The 23,740-nt window shown below is 37.6% G+C and overlaps 1 protein-coding gene across 1 annotated transcript in view; it reads right to left on the bottom strand.

Moving 5' to 3' along the window:
- Window positions 1-312: 312 nt before the first annotated feature.
- Window positions 313-23,740, bottom strand: part of pigk (phosphatidylinositol glycan anchor biosynthesis, class K) — a 64,367-nt gene continuing 40,939 nt past the window's right edge. Inside the window, 1 exon segment of the mRNA XM_067454290.1 lies at window positions 313-695. Coding sequence (XP_067310391.1) covers window positions 579-695 — 117 coding nt within the window. The 3' untranslated portion in view covers window positions 313-578.

Here is a 23,740-nt window from a genome sequence, read left to right as displayed (position 1 = left end):
CTATTCTGTGGCAGAACAAGCTTCCATACATTTGCGAGTTTACATTTTATTTCTGAGAATAAAAGTCAGAATTGCAAGATATGAAGTCCAATTGTGAGTTATAAAGTTTGAATTGTGAGCGATAAACTGTGAGCTAAAAAGTCAAAATTGCGAGAAAAAAGTTGTGAGATACTAGCGAGATAAAGAGTCACAATGACCTTTTTTTTTTTTTTTTAAATGATTATTCCATGGTGGAAACAGGCTTAAGAGATAAAACTAAAACTGGAAATGAAAGAATAAAAAAAAAGAAGAAACAAACCAACAAACAAGAAGTCTGCTTCTCCCTGCAAGCTGTCCGTGTGTGTTTAGTTCAAAAGAAAGTCCCCGTGTGAAATTCAACTGGATTTCACTACAGAGCTACAAACAACAAAGAGCTTTCCAAAAAAAAGTCAGTGCATGTCACTTTCAAAAAATGATACACAGCAAATCCCAAAAGAAAACAAACTTGCATCAAAAAATAAATAACCCATCATGAAGAAAGTTATGGTGGACTCTCTTATGACAGAGAAGACGTGGGAGGTTCTTTGACCTCTGTGGGATCAGAAGATGTGTTTGAGATGTTTGATGCCATATGTCTTGAAGAACACCAGCAGGATTAGAGTCCAGAGCCCCAGAATGAAACCATCAGGAGGGTGCCAGTCTTTCTGCTTGGGTTTCTGTGAAGACATGTAGTGAGAACTGATCAGTCTGTTTCATAGCATGAACAACTGCATTTCATTTGCTCTACTGAGGTCTAAGAACTGGATTCACCATGTAAACACGGTAAGTGTGTCAGCCGTTTCCTTTTACAGATGACATGAAATGTTAATAGCAACTGCATTACGGAGGAAGATAAGATATATTTTTTAATGTTATTATTAATTTGTGTTTACGGCACTCAATCAGCACGTTTAGCTAGGTACAGAAAAACTTGTAGCTAGGCAACAGTCCAGTGACCAATCCTGAGTGGCGACATCACTACATGCATTCTAACAGCACGGTTTGGCAGTTAGTCAACCGAATTCTGGTCCAAAAACGGTTTGTGATTGTGCCGTGCTGTACCAAGCTCAAGTGAAAATATAACTAAAACCGTTTGTTGCCAGGTCCTAAAATTAACACTCGGCAAATGCCAAATGAGAGAAAAAATAAACGTTAACATGTATATGAAATGGTGTCCCTAGCCAGGTGGCCTGTAACCTTTTTATGAATTCTAACAATGCCTGAATGTGAACTACACTTGGGACACTTGGCATGCCGGCACTACATGGTCATGAAAGTTTGACAATCGAAAAATTAAAGCGCAAGACGACGCAAAAGAGAGCTCATTTTGTTACTCACGTGCTTTGTAAAGTTTTGTATGTGCAAATACTAAACTGAGCTCTCTGTCACATCATCTTGCACTTGAACAGACAAATTCACACAAAAGTATGTCATAAAATAGTGAGTATACTAGTAATACATAGTTGGTTATGTGTACAGAATCAGTATATTAGATCCACTCTTAAAGTGACAGCAGCCTAATATTCCTATAGCATTCCAGGTAAAATAAAAAAAAAAAAAAACTATTTAACAACTAACAAACACATTTCTATCTCACAAATCTTAAAAAGAAAAGGGAAAAAAGAATTACGAGATGTAAACTGGCTTTCTGACATAAAATTTCTCAGATTTGTGAGAACTTTTATTTTTTTACTAAAGATTAAATTAAGACAATAAATATAAATTAAAAGTGAAAGTGAAAGAGCAAAGGAAGGACTTATTTGTTAGTTGAAACTAAAAAGAATCAACAAACGAAAGAGGATAAAAGAAGAAATACAGAACAAATTAAAAAATTAATTAAAAAATGTATTAATTAAAAGAGCACAAATGAATGAAAACAGTAAGAATCGCCACGCGAAGGAACAGTGCAAGTAATTAAATGAACGGAAAGAATGAATGAATGAAAAACAGAACAAAAGAATATGTGTGAGGGAGGTTAGAATGAGTGAGGGAAAGAAAGGTCAAACAAAAAAGAACAAAAGAACGAAGGAAGAAAGAAAGAAAGACTAATTGGGTGACTGCAAAAAAGCACTTGACCAAATGAATGAATACAAAAAAATAATAAACAATAAAGACAGAACTCTGACAGAAGAGTAAAAGAAAGGGCAAACAAAAAACAAAATCAATAAAAGCACAAAGCAAAGGAAGAATGATCAAACAAATGGAAGAAAGAAAGAAAGAAAGAAAGAAAGAAAGAAAGAAAGAAAGAAAGAAAGAAAGAAAGAAAGAAAGAAAGAAAGAAAGAAAGAAAGAAAGAAAGAAAGAAAGAAAGAAAGAAAGAAAGAAGCAGACTAACAGAGCGTAATGCACTTCAGCATCAGAGCTCATCTGCTTCAGTCAGTGTTTGCACATTTACAGCTACATCATCACTTTGTGTATGAATATTATACATTTAAATCACCCACCATTAAACATGCGTTACCATTTATATGCTAATGCGGACAAAATATTCTACTGAAAAGAAAAGTTTAACCTCTAAAAAGAGTGCGCATAACTTTTCTAATTCTGTTCCAGGGGCCTGTGAGAGGGCACATTCTCCCAGGCCTCCGCTGCACCGTGGCTGAACATGACTGTGCTTCACTGCAGACCTTCATTATCAACCGCAATAGAGCCACAGCCCCAGGCCCGACTCAACACTGACCTAGAAGTGCACATAACCTGACGCGGATGCCGCCACCCACAGGAACCAGGGAAAGGGGGTTTATGTGAGGCATACTGCTTTGGGGAAAGACGGATGTTGTTTATGCCTGGGAGTGTGTTGACTGTCCTTTCCATCACAGCTGTGGTTGAAATACACTTTTAAAGGGATACTCCACCGCTTTTTCATATTAAACTATGCTATTCCCTTAACTAAGACGAGTTGATACATACCTCTCTCGTCTCGTAATCTCTCTGATGCGCGGTGACATTCTGATAGCATTTAGCTTTGCCCACTAAGCCCAGTTTATTCACTAAGGTACCAAAGAGACATCAAATAAAAAGCGACCAAACACCTCCACGTTTTCCCTATTTAACCACAGTTACACTAATAGCTGAATGACCTAGTATGGTGACACAAAATAAAACGTGGCATTTTTCTCAGCGGGTTAACAAGGATAACTATAATTTATGGCGAAATAGGACTTTTGAGAGTACTTCGATTCGGCGCAGTAAAAAGTCACGCCTGAAAAATCCTCCCTCATATCTCCCCCTCCCCCTATTGACAGAAAGGAGAGAGGGAGATGAGAGGGCATCATGCTTTGGGGGTGTTTTTCTGCACATGGGACAGGGCGACTGCACTGTATTACTCCACCGCTTTTTAGGAGAAGATGACCAGGACCATGTATTGCGAGATTTTGGGGAACAACCTCCTTCCCTCTGTTAGAGCATTGAAGATGGGTCAAGGCTGGGTCTTCCAACATGACAATGATCTGAAGCACACAGCCAGGATAACAAAGGAGTGGCTCTGTAAGAAGCAAGGTTCTGGCGTGGCCTAGCCAGTCTGCAGACCTAAACCCAATAGAGAATCTTTGGAGGAAGCTTAAATTCTGTGTTTTTTAGCGACAGGCCAGAAACCTGACTGATCTAGAGAAGATCTGTGATTACGAGTGGGCCAAACAGAGTAGAACAGATTACGAGTGGGCCAAAATCCCTCCTGCAGTGTGTGCAAACCTGGTGAAAAACTACAGGAAATGTTTGACCTCTGTAATTACAAAAAAAAGGCAACTGTACCAAATATTAACATTGATTTTCTCAGGTGTTCAAATACTTATTTGCAGTTGAATCATACAAATAAATCATACACAATTTTTTTTTGATTATGTCTAGACATGCACCTACGATGACAATTTCAGACCATCCATGATTTCCAAGGGGGAGAACTTGCAAAATAGCAGTGTGTTCAAATACTTGTTTTGTTCAGTTTTATTTATTTTTTATTCTCCACTATAGTGGCTTAAAACATTTATTTTAGTTAGTTGCTAAGGCAGCATTTCTAATTTAAGTTTTAGTTTTTAGTTTTTTAATCTAACAATTATATTTATTTTATTTCAGCCTAATTCTAATTGACAAAAATGTGTATAATTCTTTTAGTTAACAATAATCACCTTGTTAGACACAATAATGATGGACTACAAGTCTCTCTATACCATCTCCTGTTATATGCTTTTTTCCCTGCATGTGTCTGAATGCTAGCCTCTGGCATCATACTCAGATTTTAGTCATTTTTGAGAGCAATAGTAAAGGTGAATGCATATATGATCAAGTTCTCCGTTTAGGATTAGAACAAATTCAACCCAAGCACTCTTTGATGATGGGAATTCTTACGTTACTGTTGATCATCTGTCCATCATCTTATATATATATATATAGAATTCAAATCAGAAGGCCTCTATTTACCCCATCGGAGCCGTGTGGAGCATGTTATTTGACGGACAGCTGCATTTTTATGGACTTCAAAAACAGCTACAACTAACTATGAACTAACATGAATGATTAAGAAACAATTGTATTGCTCAACTATTATTATACGGTGTAAAATGTATACTGTATATCATTCATGTAAGCTAGCTAAATAAGCTAATAAATTCTGTTTAACAAATCGGACTTGCAGTCTTTGACCTGACATTCACATACATGTTTTTAGGTTATAGCTAAAGAAACATTTATTTGTAATATTTTAATGTTTTAGTAATTATCTGTAGATTTTTTTTCTGTTAGAACTTGGCATTTTAATATATTCATATTTACATATGCAATTTAGAACATTTTCATGGTTCAGTACCGTTTTTTTTATTTCTTGTAATCAAGTTCAGCACTGTTTTGTGTTTTTTATTTTATTTGTTATTATTATTATTATCATTTGAATCTAGTATCTTTTAAAAACTATTGGTCGATTAATCGGTTATCGGCAAGCGTGTTCCAACCTAGCTGTCGGTATCTGTAAAATCCATCGGTCGACCTCTATTTGTAACGGTTTTTCTTCACGGAAGCTGTGTGCAAATATTTAATCTCAAGACAACATTTTGTGTCTAATTTATTTGAGACTAGTAGCCATGTAATAAGGGGGATAATGTACACCCAGCCTGTTGTTATCGCAGAATAAACCCAGACAGAGTGATCAGGACCCGGAGCGAAGCAGAGGTTTAACCTTAAGTAAGGTTAAGCCTTATTTAACCCTTTTCATCTTTCTTAAGTGTGTAATGTTGCTGTTTGAACATGAAAAAACTTTGCAAAGTTACAAAGCACAGTCACAAAGGCAGTTATTCTCAATATCACTGTCACTGTTTCTGAACTTCCTGAAACGCCTCTAATGTACTTGAGTTTTCTTCCAGGAACGAACACATCACAATATTTCTCAAATAATTCCCACCCAAGGCATATGCAAAATGAAGTGGCGAGGCCTGGTTGAGTTGTGCTAGTAGTGTGTTGCAACCATAAACTGTAAAAAAATAAGGACGTAGTGTCCATGATGTCACCCATAGGATTCCGAAGAGCCGTTCTGAAGCGTCAAGTAGAGACGAGCTGGCCGTTTCCATCTTGCCAGCACGTCATCGCGCATCACACCCGGATAACAGAAAGTGGGACGTGGGTGGAGCTGAGGTGACGCAATTGACTAACACACAGAGGATAAATGGACAAATCAAATGGTCGATCAAAGTGGCCACACCCTTAATTATGCTTTATATAATGTAAACAAATAAGTTATAAAAAAAGTTTTTTTTTTCTTCTGTAAAGTTGGGCATTTTAACATGGGCCTCAATGAGATTCGGCTCCCTTCTGGAGCCTGTGTGGCCAGTCGATGAATTGCAGTTTAAGTTACTTGCGCACTGGCTTCAACAGAAACTGTGGGAGGTTGCCGCTTGGTTGCAACTCACTGTTATGGTAAGAGGTGTGACATTTAAAATTTTTTTTACTCAAAGTGGTTGACCAATCACAACATACTGATCCAGCCGACCAATCAGAGCACATTACGCTTTTAGGAAGGAGTGGCTTCATAGAGACCGGAACTAAACAGAGCGTTACTGAAAGACTAGAAAAAGAGGTGATGTAGCTGTCGAATATGTGAAAAATAATGCCTCTCTTGAACATTCAAACATTCAAACATATTTTAGTAGACCCCAAATACAAAATCAAGACTTTATAAAAGGGCATAATATGGCCGCTTTAACAAGACTTCCCTGTTTTTCTCTAAGAAATAATAATGTTAATAACTGTATCCTTTAAATGTGGCTTTTTTTCTTAATTCCTAACATTTTTCACTTTATACCCAGCGAAATCACATGCTGCAAGACAATGTTTTTCCCTCCTTCAGATGGTAAGGACACCAATAATAAGTGGCCTTCATCTGCATAATACATTGCAGCTGAGTGTGGAGGACAGCGGAGGAGACGTCCTGAGTGCTGAGGTAGTTAACCTCCGCAAGTAAGAGGGAAATGGGAGGGTGAAGACTGTACATAAGGGGGCTTCTCACATGGCTGAACGCGAACTGATGGATTGACTCTGACAGACTGCTTAGTCTACCTCCGGGAGTGCTCAAGGAACTGAGCTGAAGTTAACTGGAGCCACGATAATGAGGAAGAGGAAGTTGGAGATTATTCAAAGATTAATAGCATTTGAGAAGTTAAAAATGGTTTAGAACATGAAGTTTGGGACTGCACTCACAAATAATGTGCATTGATAGTCAGTTATGGGATCAGACGTTTTCACCTGGCGAATGATGAAATAGGTGAAACATTTCTGACACTGCAGAAGGAACGTGAGAGACCAGAATATCAAAAAGATTTGATTGTGGACTCTTTTGAATTGTACCAGGAAGTAACTACCGAGAACACCCGAGTGACGTCATAGCAACAAGATAAAACACTCATCAGCTAGGTGAGCTGATCATTATTGAAAAATAAACCTGGACAGAATGATCAGGATGGGTCCTGACTGTTTTTTTTTTTTTTTTTTTGTTAACAATCACAAATGACTATTTCATTTGTTAAAACACATTTTTGTTAGCCAGACACCTCAGACATAAAATATTTACTTGAAGTACCCCATAAAAATTATAAGTTGCTGTATCATTCTAAATATATGACTATAATATAAGAATATCATTTTCTTATTCTTAGAAATACATCTGAAAAACAGTTGTCTTATATTCAGAGTCTAGACTTATTACCAAATACGATGGTCAAGGGCTGGACGATATGACCTAAAATCAAAACTTGATTAATTGAACACTGTTAAATTCAATTGCTTTGTTTGTTTTTTGCCCTCATAGTTCACTTGGCAAGGTATGCAATGTAAATATGCTTGACTTATTAAAATATATAATTAAATATTAAAGTATACAAGTATTAGAGCTGTTGAATGATTAATTGCGATTAATCACATCCAAAATAAAAGCTTGTATTTAAATAATGTGTGTGTGTGTATTTATATATACATAATAATTACACACAGTACACACTCATATATTGTGTAAACAAACTTATTTTGGATGCAATTAATCTGATTAATTGTTTGACAGCACTACAATGTTACAAAATAAACATTCATCGATGAGTACTTTTTACTTTTAATACTTAAAGGGGTACTTCAGCTCTGGGAAGATGGATCCGTATTTAAACTAGGTCATTAATGTAGTAGAAATGTGAAATTATTTTTTGAATGTGGTACCTTCTAGACTGAGAAATGTCATCAAATTCTCATGAAAGACAACATTATCCAGAATGCTTCGCTGCCCTACGAGGCCACTCAAAAAGCCACCGCTACTGGATTACTGTGACTGAGTAGGAGAAATGACACAATTAAATACTGAACGTGTCTGTTCAATATAATGAGTGAGTCGCAGCGCGAGTGTCACGGCACTAACGCTGCAGTAGTCAGATTATATTCATCGTCATGAATGAGCTCTCGTGATGAGAGCTGAGGTAATCGCGACCGCACTCGCGGCATATACATTCACAATGTGTGTTCAGTCTGGCGCGTTTTCATTTCATGCCTTTGAAAGCTTAACTTTCATAGGAATTAATTTGGGAAGTTAAAACACGTACATTGCTCAGCATAGCGCTGTACTTGCAGCTGCAAGCTGTGCTGTGAGTGCGATCTCCCCTATGGCTCCCTCTGCTGGCTGTAGTCTTTAGCCTTTGGCCAAAAATTCCTCAGATGATGCAAATATCGTCAATTTGCGTCATCGGAGGAATTTTTCTAGAAATAATATGCATAAATCTCTTGTCTCAGGGGGATATGTGGGAGGGAAGCACAATTTGAATATACTCCAGGGTTTCTACTGATGCAAAGCCATATGCTAATCACTGAAGTAACCCTTTAAGTATATTAAAAATCAAGTACTTCTGTCTTTTTACTCAAGTAAAATTGAAAATGAGTATTTTACCGGAGTAATATTTTATTAAGGTATCTGTACTTTTACTCAAGTACTTGATTTGTGCACTCCGTCCACCACTGAAGGTAACATGACATGCAAGTTGTATGTAAGAAGGATGAGGTTGAGGGCCATGAGAGAACGGAGCGGGGCTTGGATAAGTATTGGTGATTGGATAAGTATTTCTCTGATAATTGCATTAATGACAATGTTCAATTTCTCATTAATGCAATTATCTAATCAACCAATCAAATGGCAGTTGCTTCAATGCATTTAGGGGTGTGGTCCTGGTCAAGACAATCTCCTGAACTCCAAACTGAATGTCAGAATGGGAAAGAAAGGTGATTTAAGCAATTTTGAACGTGGCATGGTTGTTGGTGCCAGACGGGCCGGTCTCAGTATTTCACAATTTGCTCAATTACTGGGATTTTCACACACAACCATTTATAGGGTTTACAAAGAATGGTGTGAAAAGGGAAAAACATCCAGTATGCGGCAGTCCTGTGGGTGAAAATGCCTTGTTGATGCTAGAGGTCAGAAGAGGATGGGCCGACTGATTCAAGCTGATAGAAGAGCAGCTTTGACTGAAATGACCACTCGTTACAACCAAGGTTTGCACGAAAGCATTTGTGAAGCCACAAAACGCACAACCTTGAGTCAGATAGGCTACAACAGCAGAAGACCCCACCGGGTACCACTCATCTCCACTACAAATAGGAAAAAGAGGCTACAATTCTGTAAAAGAGGCTGTCAAAAGAGACATTCAGATGGTAGAGTCAGAATATGGCGTAAGCAGAATGAGAAAATGAATCCATCATGTCTTGTTACCACTGTGCAGGCTGGTGGTGGTGGTGAAATGGTGTGGGGGATGTTTTCTTGGCACACTTTAGGCCCCTTAGTTCCAATTGGGAATCGTTTGAATGCCACGGCCTACCTGAGCATTGTTTCTGACCATGTCCATCCCCTTATGACCACCATGTACCCATCCTCTAAAGGCTACTTCAAGCAGGATAATGCACCATGTCACAAAGCTCAAATCATTTTAAATTGGTTTCTTGAACATCACAATGAGTTCACTGTAGTAAAATGGCCCCCACAGTCATCAGATCTCAACCCAATAGAGCATCTTTGGGATGTGGTGGAACGGGAGCTTCGTGCCCTGGATGTGCATCCCATAAATATCCATCAACTGCAACATGCTATCCAATCAATATGGGACAACATTTCTAAAGAATGCTTTCAGCACCTTGTTGAATCAATGCCACATAGAATTAAGGCAGTTCTGATGGTGTGTGTGTGTGTGTGTGTGTGTGTGTGTGTGTGTGTGTGTGTGTGTGTGTGTGTGTGTGTGTGTGTGTGTTAGGGGTTGACCGACTCCCGATTTTTTTAAAGTCGACATTTATGTGGAGAAAGTCGAGTCGACGTCGAGCTATGGCATATGACACAGCGCTGCCCATGAGGTTATTGCTCTTGCATAACAGCTTTTGTATCAGTTCTTTTGTCTTTTTCTGCTCATTTTGAATAAGATACAGATAAAGTAGCATGATAAAGATATGAATGCATTAGTGAGTGATTTTTTGTGAATTAATTCTACCTGCCAGCATCTCTCTATTAATAGTGAAGCTGTGAGTTTTAGTTATCAAGAAATATATGCTAGAACTTTTCCGTTTCTAAGCTATTTTATTGATAAATCACAGAACAGAGTTGACAATACATTTCTGCGCTACTGAACAGTTTTGTGTGAGGCGTGCGCGATCTCCGTGTGACGTGTGATCCGCTATGTGTGTGCGTTGCAATGCAGCACACATTCGTTTAGTGCGATGATTAACTTATGTGTACAATAAGCGTGCATTCTCCCGATCAATTTTGACCATCCAGATGTTATAATCAAACGTGTCTTGTGGAGAGCTCTGGAGTATACATTTATTTGTCATTTTTAACAGTTAAAAGCAGAGCCTGCATGTCAGGAAATTGCTTATCCTGTTACGCCTTCTATAGGCCAGCGACTAGTCGACGTCAAGCTTCAAGCATCATGGCAGAGCATTAAAGTCGATTAGTCGACTAGTCCATGCAACCCCTAGTGTGTGTGTGTGTGTGTGTGTGTGTGTGTGTGTGTGTGTGTGTGTGTGTGTGTGTGTGTGTGTGTGTGTGTGTGTGTGTGTGTGTGTTGTATTTTGAATTTGTAGCTGGACTTTAAAGGAGACTTAAACCTCTTTTTAGTTGTGGTTGTGTCTCAGTCCACATTTACACGGTGATGTTTCAGGAATGCAATCAAAATGAATAATAATAATATTACTAATCATAATAATTATTATTGTAGTTTTAACTCTAATTTAAAAAAAATGAAGAAATATTTAACCGTTATAAATTATAATTGTACTCTAAAATAAAATAAATAATTTGATATGAATTAAAATTCTGCATGTTCAAACCCTCAAGATTTGAACATTTAAAATCCTTGAGCTCTTTTTAGTGGAATACTGCTGAAATGCTTTAAACTTCTGGCCACAAAAAAAATGTTATAAATGATGCAAATATGTAAATAAAGGGAACATAGTTGAGTTGAGTTCCCAAATGCACATTAAACTCACAGAACATGCAGCAATTTGCTGCATTTGATGCGAATCACGTTTTGAAACATGCAGAGGAGGATCAGACTACACAGTTATTTCATTAAATCACAGCCTTTGATTTGACAGTCAAACTACATCACGGTTATTGTGCAGCCCAATTTATCTGACTTTAATGTTACATTGGATATTATTAATTATTATTAGCTTTTCATCAATTTATAAACCTCTTGCAGTTTTCTCAAACCCTGCTCATATTGCCCTGCTTACATGCTTGCTTACCATGAAATAAATAATTTCATCCCTAATCAATACTTCATGTCCATTTATTTATTTGATTATGTGAGAATAACGAGGGTTGCTATGAGATATGTGGAACTAGAACGTTGTAGGAGATCACACAAAAGTGTAGGTGTTCTCTGACACGTTTCAGCATGTTTAGCTGTGAAGTAGTTCCAGATCTGGACCGTATTACAGCTCCATTTCACTTTGCCAAATAATATTGGTTATTTCAAAGAGCTATGTAGTGTACAACAACAAAAGAAAAACAAAGATATTGGCCAAAGCAAATAAACAATTTCCATATTTTTTCCTCTAAATTACTTTTATCTACGGAAAGCACATCACCCCTTTCACTTTCTCGGTCACGCACACATACAACACAGAACCTTGCTGTCAGTAACACCCTGCTACTTAATAAGTAAAGTGCATACATGATATATTTTATACAACGGGGCTGTTGAATGCAAAACAAAGTGCTGTGTCTGACCAATCAGAATTGATTAGTAATGTTGAAAGCTGAGCAATAATGTGTAATAATCCGAAGGCATTTAAAACAACAAATCTCTCAAGAATGCAAAGTGACTATTGAAAAAAGTCTGTTGTAATTGGTCTACTCTGCTCTGATTGGTCAGATGGCGCCTCAGTCTGTTGTGATTGGTCTACTGTGTTCTAAATAGTTAGACGGCCCATTCTGTTGTGATTGGTCTACTTTGCTCTGATTGGTCAGATGGCCCAGTCTGTTGTTATTGGTCTACTCTTCTCTGATTAGTGAGATGGCCCAGTCTGTTGTAATTGGTCTATCTCTGCTCTGAATGGTCAATGCCGCATTCTGTTTTGATTGGTCTACTCTGCTCTGTTTGGTCAGACAGCCAAGTCTGTAGGTACGTTTACATGGAGCACTTTAATCGGTTTAAAAGTCCAATCCGAATTAAAATGCTCCATATAATCACTTCAATTGGAATAAAAAAGCCCAAACCGAATGAAATTGTAATCGGTTTGAGAGGGGTGGGGATAAACCTTTTCATGAACCGATCAAACGGAAAATGTAACAATGTAAACGGCCTGACCCGATTACTTTGCAATGTGCATCCTTATATGACGTGATACACAGCGTGCGCATTCACCACTGCCGCGCTCACACGCAGGATAATGTTGAGAGGAAAGTTAATTTTTCTGAGGGGTAAACTTTGTATTTCGTTAGAAGTTATGAAGATAATGTTGGCATAATGACACATCCTCTTATCTTGACAGGGTTTGTCCCAGGCACTTTTTATTTCAACTGCGCCTGACAGAAGAATTTATTTTTTTGAGACGATTTACAATAAATAAAAAGCTTTTATAAAACTGTCCTTATAAAAAAGTCCTGGTGCCCGTTGAGAGTTGCTATGGCATCCGTGAACACATTCCAGCTGCTTGAAAGGACAGAGTCGACATTTCTGATGCGGCAGACAAACTACTCTGTGATGATTGCGATTGAAAGTCAGCACATGTAAACCCCAGATCGGTTTAGGGCTGTCAACGAATCTTCTAAATTCAAATATATATTCAAATAGTTTTTAAAAAATGAATTTCGAAGGTGAAAGTTAATATTAAAAAAAAAGGCAGGAAAAAAATCCCCCGCCGCTGTAGTAGAGGCGTGGCTGTCTGCTTCGCGCGCCTGAGGGTCAGGTCACAGGAGTCGCACTGTCACTGCTGAAAGTTAAAGCGTCTTGCAGTGAAGATGGCAGAAAGTGCAGAGCCCAACTCGACTGCAGCAGAGAAGGATTTTGGATTTTGGTCGGTAGGAGGTAAAATTGTTGAGCCGCGAGATAAAGTTATATGCAAGCTATGTAAGATACAGTTAGCATACCATGCCTTATTTTATTTAACGTTAAACAGAAACATTACTAAAGTGTAGTCTACTGTACTGACTGAAGAGATATTGCATGAATAAAGGATAAATGCACTGCTAACACTGGTGTGATTATTTACCATGTCAAGGAAAAAGCTCCATGTTTAGCACAGCTCGCTCGGAGCGCTCAATATGCTGTAAAACTTCAATTAATATTAATAATATTTGTTTCAATCACTGAATGAAGCCTGCTATATTTGGGACAAGAGTCGCGAGTCTCGCGACCTTAAATTGCTTGCACAAAACTCTTGATCAGCACTCAAAGTTTGTTCATTTAAACCGTTATCCGCAGTGAGGGCGAGAGAGAGAGGTCTTGGCTATTAGTTAATTTATTTATATATAATAATTATATAATTTATAATAACAATCTACTTGTTTTTGTGTAAGTAATACATTGCCAAATATGTAACTTAAATAGACAAACTATACAAGTAGTTAATGTCTCTTTGTATTCATTTGTCCTGTTATTGACGTAATGCGCGTCATTGACAAAATGCGCGCCCAGATGTTCAAATAGTTCGAATATTCGTGTTTGTTTTTGAGGGAATATTCGAACGTCATTTTTGAGCAATTTTGACAGCCCTAGATCGGTTTAGATAACGTCTCATGTAAACAGTCCACTACATTTTTTAAAATCTGAATTATTTTAATTGGAATGACAAAAAAAGTGTACATCTAAACGTGGCTTGTTATGTTTGATCGACTGCTTCTAGTACATGTCGGAAATGAAAAAGTCCATCTGACTTTCAGCTCTGAAGACTTCCTCAGCACTTGATACACAGTGATACGAAGAGTAACAGTGCAGTCAGTTTTACCATATCAATTCAAGCCCAAGTCCTCGTCCTTTTGTGGAATTCAACAACATGAACCAAATTCTTCCAGGACTCAGCTACAACTACAGAGTTTGAGGGTGTCACAAATTAGACATTATTCCAAGGAAGCTAATGAAGACCAACTAACATTAAACAAAATGTTTCAAACCTATGGAGGAATTACTGACGACTCATTTCAGGCATTTCAGAATTGGTTCTTTCTCTTGGAAGACAATAACTTTATTTATTGTGTACTTTGATCTTTGAAACTTTGCAGATCTTTTACTTTCACAAACAGCTATATAAATACACACTTAAATGAAAGGTACCTGAAAAAGTATAGGGACACTTTACATTTCTTCTGGATATGAAGTAAAACACAGGTAGAAGCTTGAAAATGTTGGTTTCCATTAAGGTTCATAACATGATGAAAAACTTGTCAAATTCTTAAAAACTCTTCTTTAGCAATTCTACAGAAGAATAAAAGTCATAGGTTTAGAATGAAATGATTTTTGGGTGAACTATCCCTTTAAGTTCTCTAGTAAATCATACTTTATGCATGGAATTGTACTCCATTCTGCTGCAATTGAAACTCCGCCATCAAACCTCACGCTATTCCGTGAGGAAATTATTTTCGATTTGACTGGTTCACAACCCAGCCAAAAAGGACAAAAGGAGTACAGACATGCATCCTCCTCCTCCAGCTTTGATTCCCTAAAGCCATAGTGCTGAGGCATCAAACTGTCAAGACAACAAATAACTATTCAAAGCTGAAGGCAAGCATCCTCAGAGAAAAATCATCCCAACAAGCAGAGTAATTGAGTTTGGAGAAAAGCATTCAGCTGAGTACACTGTGATTAGTCTCTGACATTTAAAGCCTGATTTAGAAGCAAGAATGATCGCGACACAAAGGGGATAACCTCATCGTCAACCGGAGATAGATGGTTTGACGCAGGAGACAGCACGGCTTATAAGTGTTCTTGGAAGAAAAGATGGGGTTACGGACCAGTGTTCCCACTGCTATGACCTTAAACACTGGCTAGATTTGTTAAATAAATTCAACAAAAGCCATATTCGTACAATAATTGTTTCTTACGTGGACATTTGTAAAAATACATTTGCAAGCCATATGTGTTGAAACTTGGTTTTTGGTTTTTTGTGATCCTGCGCAGCTGGGAATCGAATGATTGTATGCTGTAAAAAATGTCATATGCTTGGTATAATAAGAATAAATGCATATTTAATATAATGATAGAGAAATAATATCCTAATTATTATTTAATTATTTAAATCTGTTTAAAAATAGGACGATATAGGCTATAGATGCGCATTATATGCACATTATTGCTCTTGTAAATAATTGCCAGCATTTCAGTAATAAAATGCTAGATCTTTAAAATACATCCAAATTACAGCGAAGCCCAACTGTGCGGTGCTCTGCACTGGTCAAAAAGGATATGAATAGTGAATTTTGAAGTGTTATATTCTTGAAAACTGTGAGATGTGGATTCGGAAATCAATTACATTACCACATGACCTTGGTGTTTGACACAAAAAATAAATAAATAATAAATAAATAAATAAATAAATAAATAAATAAATAAATAAATAAATAAATAAATAAATAAATAAATAATAAAAAAAAAACAGTAGGTAATTAGGCTGGGGTTTTTTTACGCGGGTGGTGGGAAAACACATTGACATTCTGGATTCAGACTGTGGACAGCAATAAAATCACTGCCCCTGTAAATGATGAAAATACCGTGCACCTTAATACATTTTCTTATCAAACTGGTGAGCATAAACAATAAAAAACAATTAAAAAGAATCTTAATTATTCCACGCTTTTGACTGTTGGTGTGAATGGTACAGGATAGAGCAGATTACTATGATCTGGCATACTTTATTGAGACTGCATATTATTTCTCCAACACTGTGCTCCAGAGGCCAGTAAAAACTTTTTAAATTAGTGAAAATGAGCTTGACAACACTATGTTACTGAATGTATGGAGTTATACTGCCCTTCTCCATCATTGTATCATCATTTGATAAATTACTGTTGCCACGATCAATAGAAAATGTAAATAAAGAACATCATAAAAAAACAGTAATATGGTGCAATCTATAAAGTCAATTTACAGAGAAAGGAGGCATATTTAAGAATATTTTAAAGAATTACAAAGACTTAACTAAACTATAAGCTGTAGGTTAAACTGGATTGCGGATGATTAGTTAATATGATGCAGACTACTCCATACAAAAGTGATGCAATTATTAAATGAATTATGCACATAGTATCAGGGCAATTTGAGGCACAATTATTCATCCATGGTGCAGAATTGCATTGGCTATCTTAAATAATTCTGTGCTGTTCTAAAAATGCTCTTTAATGTGTCAGTCTTAAAGGATTAGTTCACTTTCAAATGAAACATTTTCTGATAATTTACTATCCCCATCTCATCCAAGATGTTAATTTCTTTCTTTCTTCAGTCAAAAAGAAATTACATTTTTGAGGAAAAGATTCCAGGATTTTCTTCACATAATGTGCTTCAATTGAAACCAAAAGAGTGAAGGTCCAAATCAATGCAGTTTCAAAAGCACTTTAAAGGGCTTCGAAGGGCTCTGCATGATCACAGACGAGGAATGGTGTCTTATCTAGCGAAACGAACGGCCATTTTCAAGAAAACAAAAAACATTTATATACTTTTTAGCCTAAATTGTTCATCTTGCGCTGTTCTGCGACGTGCCACGGATTGCGCAAACACGTCGGAAAGGTCACGCCGCCCCAAGTGAACGTGGGAATAATTATACAATTGCCAATTTCAAATTCCTCAGACATCGTTGTTTAACTTTTTTTTTTTTTTGCTAAAGGATGTTTGTATTAGTTTTCACACATACGCAGTCTTTGCACATGAACACGAGGGGCTGTATTTCCGCCTACATCTTTTTAAAGTGATTGCGCAATCCGCTGAATGTTGCAGAGCAGTGCAAGATGAGCAATTTATGTTAACATTTACATTTACATTTAATCATTTAGCAGACGCTTTTATCCAAAGCGACTTACAAAAAAGGGGAGAGTAATAGAAGCAACGAAACAGACAAGGCCAACAACCTGTAAGAATATACATGTTAAAAAGTATATACTTTTTTTTTTAAATTATTATTAGAAAATGACAGATGGTTTCACTAGATAAGACCCTATTCCTCAGCTGGGATCGTGTAGAGCCTCTAAAGCCCTTCGAAACTGCATTGATTTGGAACTTCAACATTTTGGTTGCCTCTGAAGTCCATTATATGGAGAAAAATCCTGAAATATTTTCTTCAAAAAAATGTAATTTATTTTCCACTGAAGAAAGAAAGACACAAACATCTTGGATGAGATGGGGATGAGTAAAATATCAGGAAATTTTCATTTTGAAGTGAACTCATTCATAACTTTGATTTATTAAACATTTTGAATCTAAGAAAAGACATCTTAAACTGCAAAATATCTGACAACTTGAAATTGATGTTGGCTTGCAAATAAAAGTATCAGTCATAATCAAATTTTAACGGGCCCATGGCTACATTGCAAATCAAACATGTATATAAGTTATGAATGGAGGAGGATATGTATACATTTTTTTTAATTTTACACAAAGTTTGATGAATATCTCATCTTGGGAACAGCAAAACAATCATTCTTTAGCCAGCATAAGATGATCAGAAATAATTAGGGCTGTTCAGTACGGTGCCCTAGTAGTGCAGCCATACTAAATTAAACCACAACACAACAAATTTGCCACAACACAACGGAAACAAGGCACAACACAACGAAATCACCACAACACAACGAAAACACCACAACACAACGAAATCACCACAACACAACGAAATCACCACAACACAACGGAAACGAGCCACAACACAACGGAAACGAGCCACAACACAACAGAAACGAGCCACAACACAACGGAAACGAGCCACAACACAACGGAAACGAGCCACAACACAACGGAAACGAGCCACAACACAACAAAATCACCACAACACAACAAAAACAAGCCACAACACAACAAAATCACCACAACACAACGGAAACGAGCCACAACACAACGAAATCACCACAACACAACGGAAACGAGCCACAACACAATGAAATCACCACAACACAACGGAAACGAGCCACAATACAACAAAATCACCACAACACAACGGAAACGAGCCACAATACAACAAAATCACCACAACACAACGGAAACGAGCCACAACACAACGGAAACGAGCCACAACACAACGGAAACGAGCCACAACACAACGGAAACGAGCCACAACACAACGGAAACGAGCCACAACACAACAAAAACAAGCCACAACACAACAAAATCACCACAACACAACGGAAACGAGCCACAACACAACAAAATCACCACAACACAACAAAAACAAGCAACAACACAACAAAATCACCACAACACAACGGAAACGAGCCACAACACAATGAAATCACCACAACACAACGGAAACGAGCCACAATACAACAAAATCACCACAACACAACGGAAACGAGCCACAACACAACGAAATCACCACAACACAACGGAAACGAGCCACAACACAACGAAATCACCACAACACAACGGAAACGAGCCACAACACAATGAAATCACCACAACACAACGGAAACGAGCCACAACACAACAAAATCACCACAACACAACGTAAACGAGCCACAACACAACGGAAAAGAGCCACAACACAAGGAAATCACCACAACACAACGTAAACGAGCCACAACACAAACGAAAACGAGCCACAACACAAGAAAAACGAGCCACAACACAACAAAATCACCACAATACAACAAAAACGAGCCACAACACAACAAAATCACCACAACACAACAAAAATAAGCCACAACACAACAGAAAAGAGCCACAACACAACAGAAAAGAGCCACAACACAACAAAATCACCACAACACAACAAAAACGAGCCACAACACAACAAAATCACCACAACACAACAGAAAAGAGCCACAACACAACAAAATCACCACAACACAACAGAAAAGAGCCACAACACAACAAAATCACCACAACACAACAGAAACGAGCCACAACACAACAAAATCACCACAACACAACAAAAACGAGCCACAACACAACGAAATCACCACAACACAACGGAAACGAGCCACAACACAACAGAAAAGAGCCACAACACAACAGAAACGAGCCACAACACAACGGAAACGAGCCACAACACAACGAAATCCCCACAACACAACGGAAACGAGCCACAACACAACAGAAAAGAGCCACAACACAACAGAAACGAGCCACAACACAACGGAAACGAGCCACAACACAACGGAAACGAGCCACAACACAACAGAAACGAGCCACAACACAACGGAAACGAGCCACAACACAACGGAAACGAGCCACAACACAACGGAAACGAGCCACAACACAACAGAAACGAGCCACAACACAAACGAAAACGAGCCACAACACAAGAAAAACGAGCCACAACACAACAAAATCACCACAATACAACAAAAACGAGCCACAACACAACAAAATCACCACAACACAACAAAAACAAGCCACAACACAACAGAAAAGAGCCACAACACAACAAAATCACCACAACACAACAAAAACGAGCCACAACACAACAAAATCACCACAACACAACAGAAAAGAGCCACAACACAACAAAATCACCACAACACAACAGAAACGAGCCACAACACAACAAAATCACCACAACACAACAAAAACGAGCCACAACACAACGAAATCACCACAACACAACGGAAACGAGCCACAACACAACAGAAAAGAGCCACAACACAACAGAAACGAGCCACAACACAACGGAAACGAGCCACAACACAACGAAATCCCCACAACACAACGGAAACGAGCCACAACACAACAGAAAAGAGCCACAACACAACAGAAACGAGCCACAACACAACAGAAACGAGCCACAACACAACGGAAACGAGCCACAACACAACGGAAACGAGCCACAACACAACAGAAACGAGCCACAACACAACGGAAACGAGCCACAACACAACGAAAACACCACAACACAACGGAAACGAGCCACAACACAACGGAAACGAGCCACAACACAACAGAAACGAGCCACAACACAACGGAAACGAGCCACAACACAACGGAAACGAGCCACAACACAACAGAAACGAGCCACAACACAACAGAAACGAGCCACAACACAACGAAAACACCACAACACAACGGAAACGAGCCACAACACAACGGAAACGAGCCACAACACAACAGAAACGAGCCACAACACAACAGAAACGAGCCACAACACAACGAAAACACCACAACACAACGGAAACGAGCCACAACACAACGGAAACGAGCCACAACACAACAGAAACGAGCCACAACACAACAGAAACGAGCCACAACACAACGGAAACGAGCCACAACACAACAAAATCACCACAACGGAAACGAGCCACAACACAACAAAATCACCACAACACAACAAAATCACCACAATACAACAAAATCACCACAACACAACAAAATCACCACAACACAACAAAATCACCACAACACAACAGAAACGAGCCACAACACAACGGAAATGAGCCACAACACAAAGAAATCACCACAGTACAACGAAATCACCACAACACAACGGAAACGAGCCACAACACAACGGAAACGAGCCACAACATAAAGAAATCACCACAGTACAACGAAATCACCACAACACAACGGAAACGAGCCACAACATAAAGAAATCACCACAGTACAACGAAATCACCACAACACAACGGAAACGAGCCACAACATAAAGAAATCACCACAGTACAACGAAATCACCACAACACAACGGAAACGAGCCACAACATAAAGAAATCACCACAGCATGACGAAATCACCACAACACAACAGAAATGCTCCAGACCACGAGGGGGCTCTCAGAGTGCAATAAAGTTAGTTTTCCTTGCCATTGCTCTATAGATTGGCCAGTCTTACAAAGATATAAACACTACGATCAGTTTTAAGTGTGTAACCATTGTATATCTACATGAAATATCAACTCAAAATCACCTACATGCATTATAGCTGCATATTTATACTCAAAAACGTTTTTACTTGCGATCACGGTGCTTGATGCCTAAGGGAACGTCTGCCAATTCCACCAAGTGGTTGAAACGTATAATTTTATTAATTAAAATAGCCACAACACAACGAAATCACCACAGCACGACGGAAACGAGCCACAACACAACGAAATCACCACACCACAAATGACATTAGACATTAAAATGGCAGTTAATGTCTAAATGAGTAAGTCATTATTTTATTAGATTTGTTCAAAATGCTGATTCATTCAGGAATTAAGTAAATGGCTCTCTTTATGAATTGCCATTAGTTCAAAATGCGAATGAATTCAGAAACACTGCTGTGTTGCTCGAAAAAGCACAGTCATTCTGCTTTAGCTTTATAGGTAACAAAAACAGCCAATATTCTGTATAAAATATAACACATTAACTTCTTATTTATTGTTTACTTTATTTATTGTTAACTGTTGTTAAAATCTATTATTACATTTTGCACTCGTGCTCTTTGGGACAAAAACAGCACGTGTGGTATTGCGCTCATTACTCGTATAACTATCATGATATAAAAAGACATCTAAATAGACTCATCCAGGGAATTTTTGCTATATCATCTTGAATTTTAGGGCATTAGCTGCATTCTATAGGCTCCATCATGCAGTGAGTTTTTCCCTGCATCATGTGAATCAAATTTAAAAGGCTCTTGAAAGTCTCTTACCACATGATGCAATGTGACTGCTACGACCTGTCAGCTGTTACTAGCCCAGCCCGATAATCACGGTTTTGAAGTTCAAGGGAAAGTTGTACTAATTGTAACATCCGATCATGTTGCCTTATGTCGAACAATACGTTAACATCGTGGAGCGTAGGGGTGTCCTGGAAATTATTTTGGAAACTTGTTTGTGCTCTCTATTTTGTTAGGGAATTAGGTAAGCTAAATGTATTTTATTTGGCTATGCGGTTAGGTTATTTATTTCTCCCCATTTTGTGCGTTATTTTGGCCTTTGGGCACCCTGAAGAGATAAATGTAACACTGCTTAAGTTTTGTGTTCCTGTTTGATTATCGACCGGAGGGATTCTGTGCTGGGATTCCATTAACACAACCCAGTTTTAGTATGCCCTTTTCAGAGTTTTCTCTATTCCCCTAGACGCAGGGTGAAAAGACGCGCCATGGGCTCGATAAAGAAAGATGTCCATTCAGCACACTTATTACAATACAACTCTCCTTTTTTTTGAATAGAGCAAGAAAAACACCTTAATTATCTGTGAAGTGTGGCCACAGGAGACTCTGACCTGAAAACCACACATTTTTGAGTATTATATTAATTTAGGTTTTCCAATTTTCACAAAACAGTCCCTGCATCACCACTGCTTATTTTGCTAATTTGCTAGTTTTTCCCCATATATATATATATATATATATATATATATATATATATATATATATATATATATATATATATATATATATATATATATATATATATATATATATATATATATATATATATATTTTTTTTTTTTTTTTTTTTTTAATTTTTTTTTTATATGATATCTAATTCATACAAGTCCAGAAGGAAATACACACAAAAAAAAATGATGACCGGGTTAGGGTTACATTACGTCATAAGCACATCATGTCCTACACTTACCAAAAAACAAGGTATTGCTGTCACTGCACTGTAAAAAATGTCCGTTAAAAAGAGGGCACAATGTACTGTATAAATATGAAGGAATTTTCCGTTATTATTTTTTACAGTGTGGGGTGCTACCCTAAGGTACAAAACCAAAACATTATCAGGTACTAATATTTAGGGGTACCCTTGTGACAGCACTGTACCTTTTTTTCTGAGAGTGTAGCCAATCAACACGTTCTTTATCTGTATATTTTTCATGACAAAATTCAGTGCCAATCAAAACTTTATGCCAATCAAAACAGCGCCAAATACTTGATGTTTAATTTTCAAATTAAGTATTATTTTGGCCCATACATTTTACAGTGTGCAGGTATCTACATATTTAAAGTAATTTTGATCAGATCAAACAATATCTGCACACGTGAAAAGTACATTTTAAAATAAATCGTGTGTTTGTTTGTTTGTTTTTTTTCTGTAGTAATTCATTGAGTCCACCTAACACAATGCCTCAAAATGTCCTGTTGAAATCCGGTGTTTTTTTGTTTGTTTTTGCCGTTTCACGCTATTGTGACTGGTTAGAAAAAAAAAAGTAACTTACATTGCATTACACCTGGTTAGCACACTGCAACCCAACAGGGTCCTAGTCTTAACCCAAAGGATGAATTTTAGAAATAATGAGGTTTTTGCCTTAGTTATTATCCCTAAATAACCATGTAGCAGAGCAGAATTGGCCCAGAGCTGTTTGTTATTTTACTATATTTGGGTATTCATATTACATTGCACCTTATAAAAGACTAATTTTCTTTCCTAGAAATCTAGCAAAAATCTGTTACTCTGTTTGAAAATTGTAGCTCACAATCACCATCCAACTGAAGCAAATCTGCCAGGAAGAATGCACCAAAATCATTCCTGAACAGTGTAAGACTGTGGATTTAGATACAAAAGTAAAAAGAGATATTGAAAGTGTTGGACATACAGGGAAAGGCAAATAAAGAAGTAATTTCCGAAATATTGAGATTTAGATATTAAATGA

The sequence above is a fragment of the Pseudorasbora parva genome, chromosome 9, assembly GCF_024679245.1.
Source record: "Pseudorasbora parva isolate DD20220531a chromosome 9, ASM2467924v1, whole genome shotgun sequence".
NCBI lineage: Eukaryota > Metazoa > Chordata > Actinopteri > Cypriniformes > Gobionidae > Pseudorasbora > Pseudorasbora parva.
This window is presented reverse-complemented; position numbering and strand designations above follow the sequence as displayed.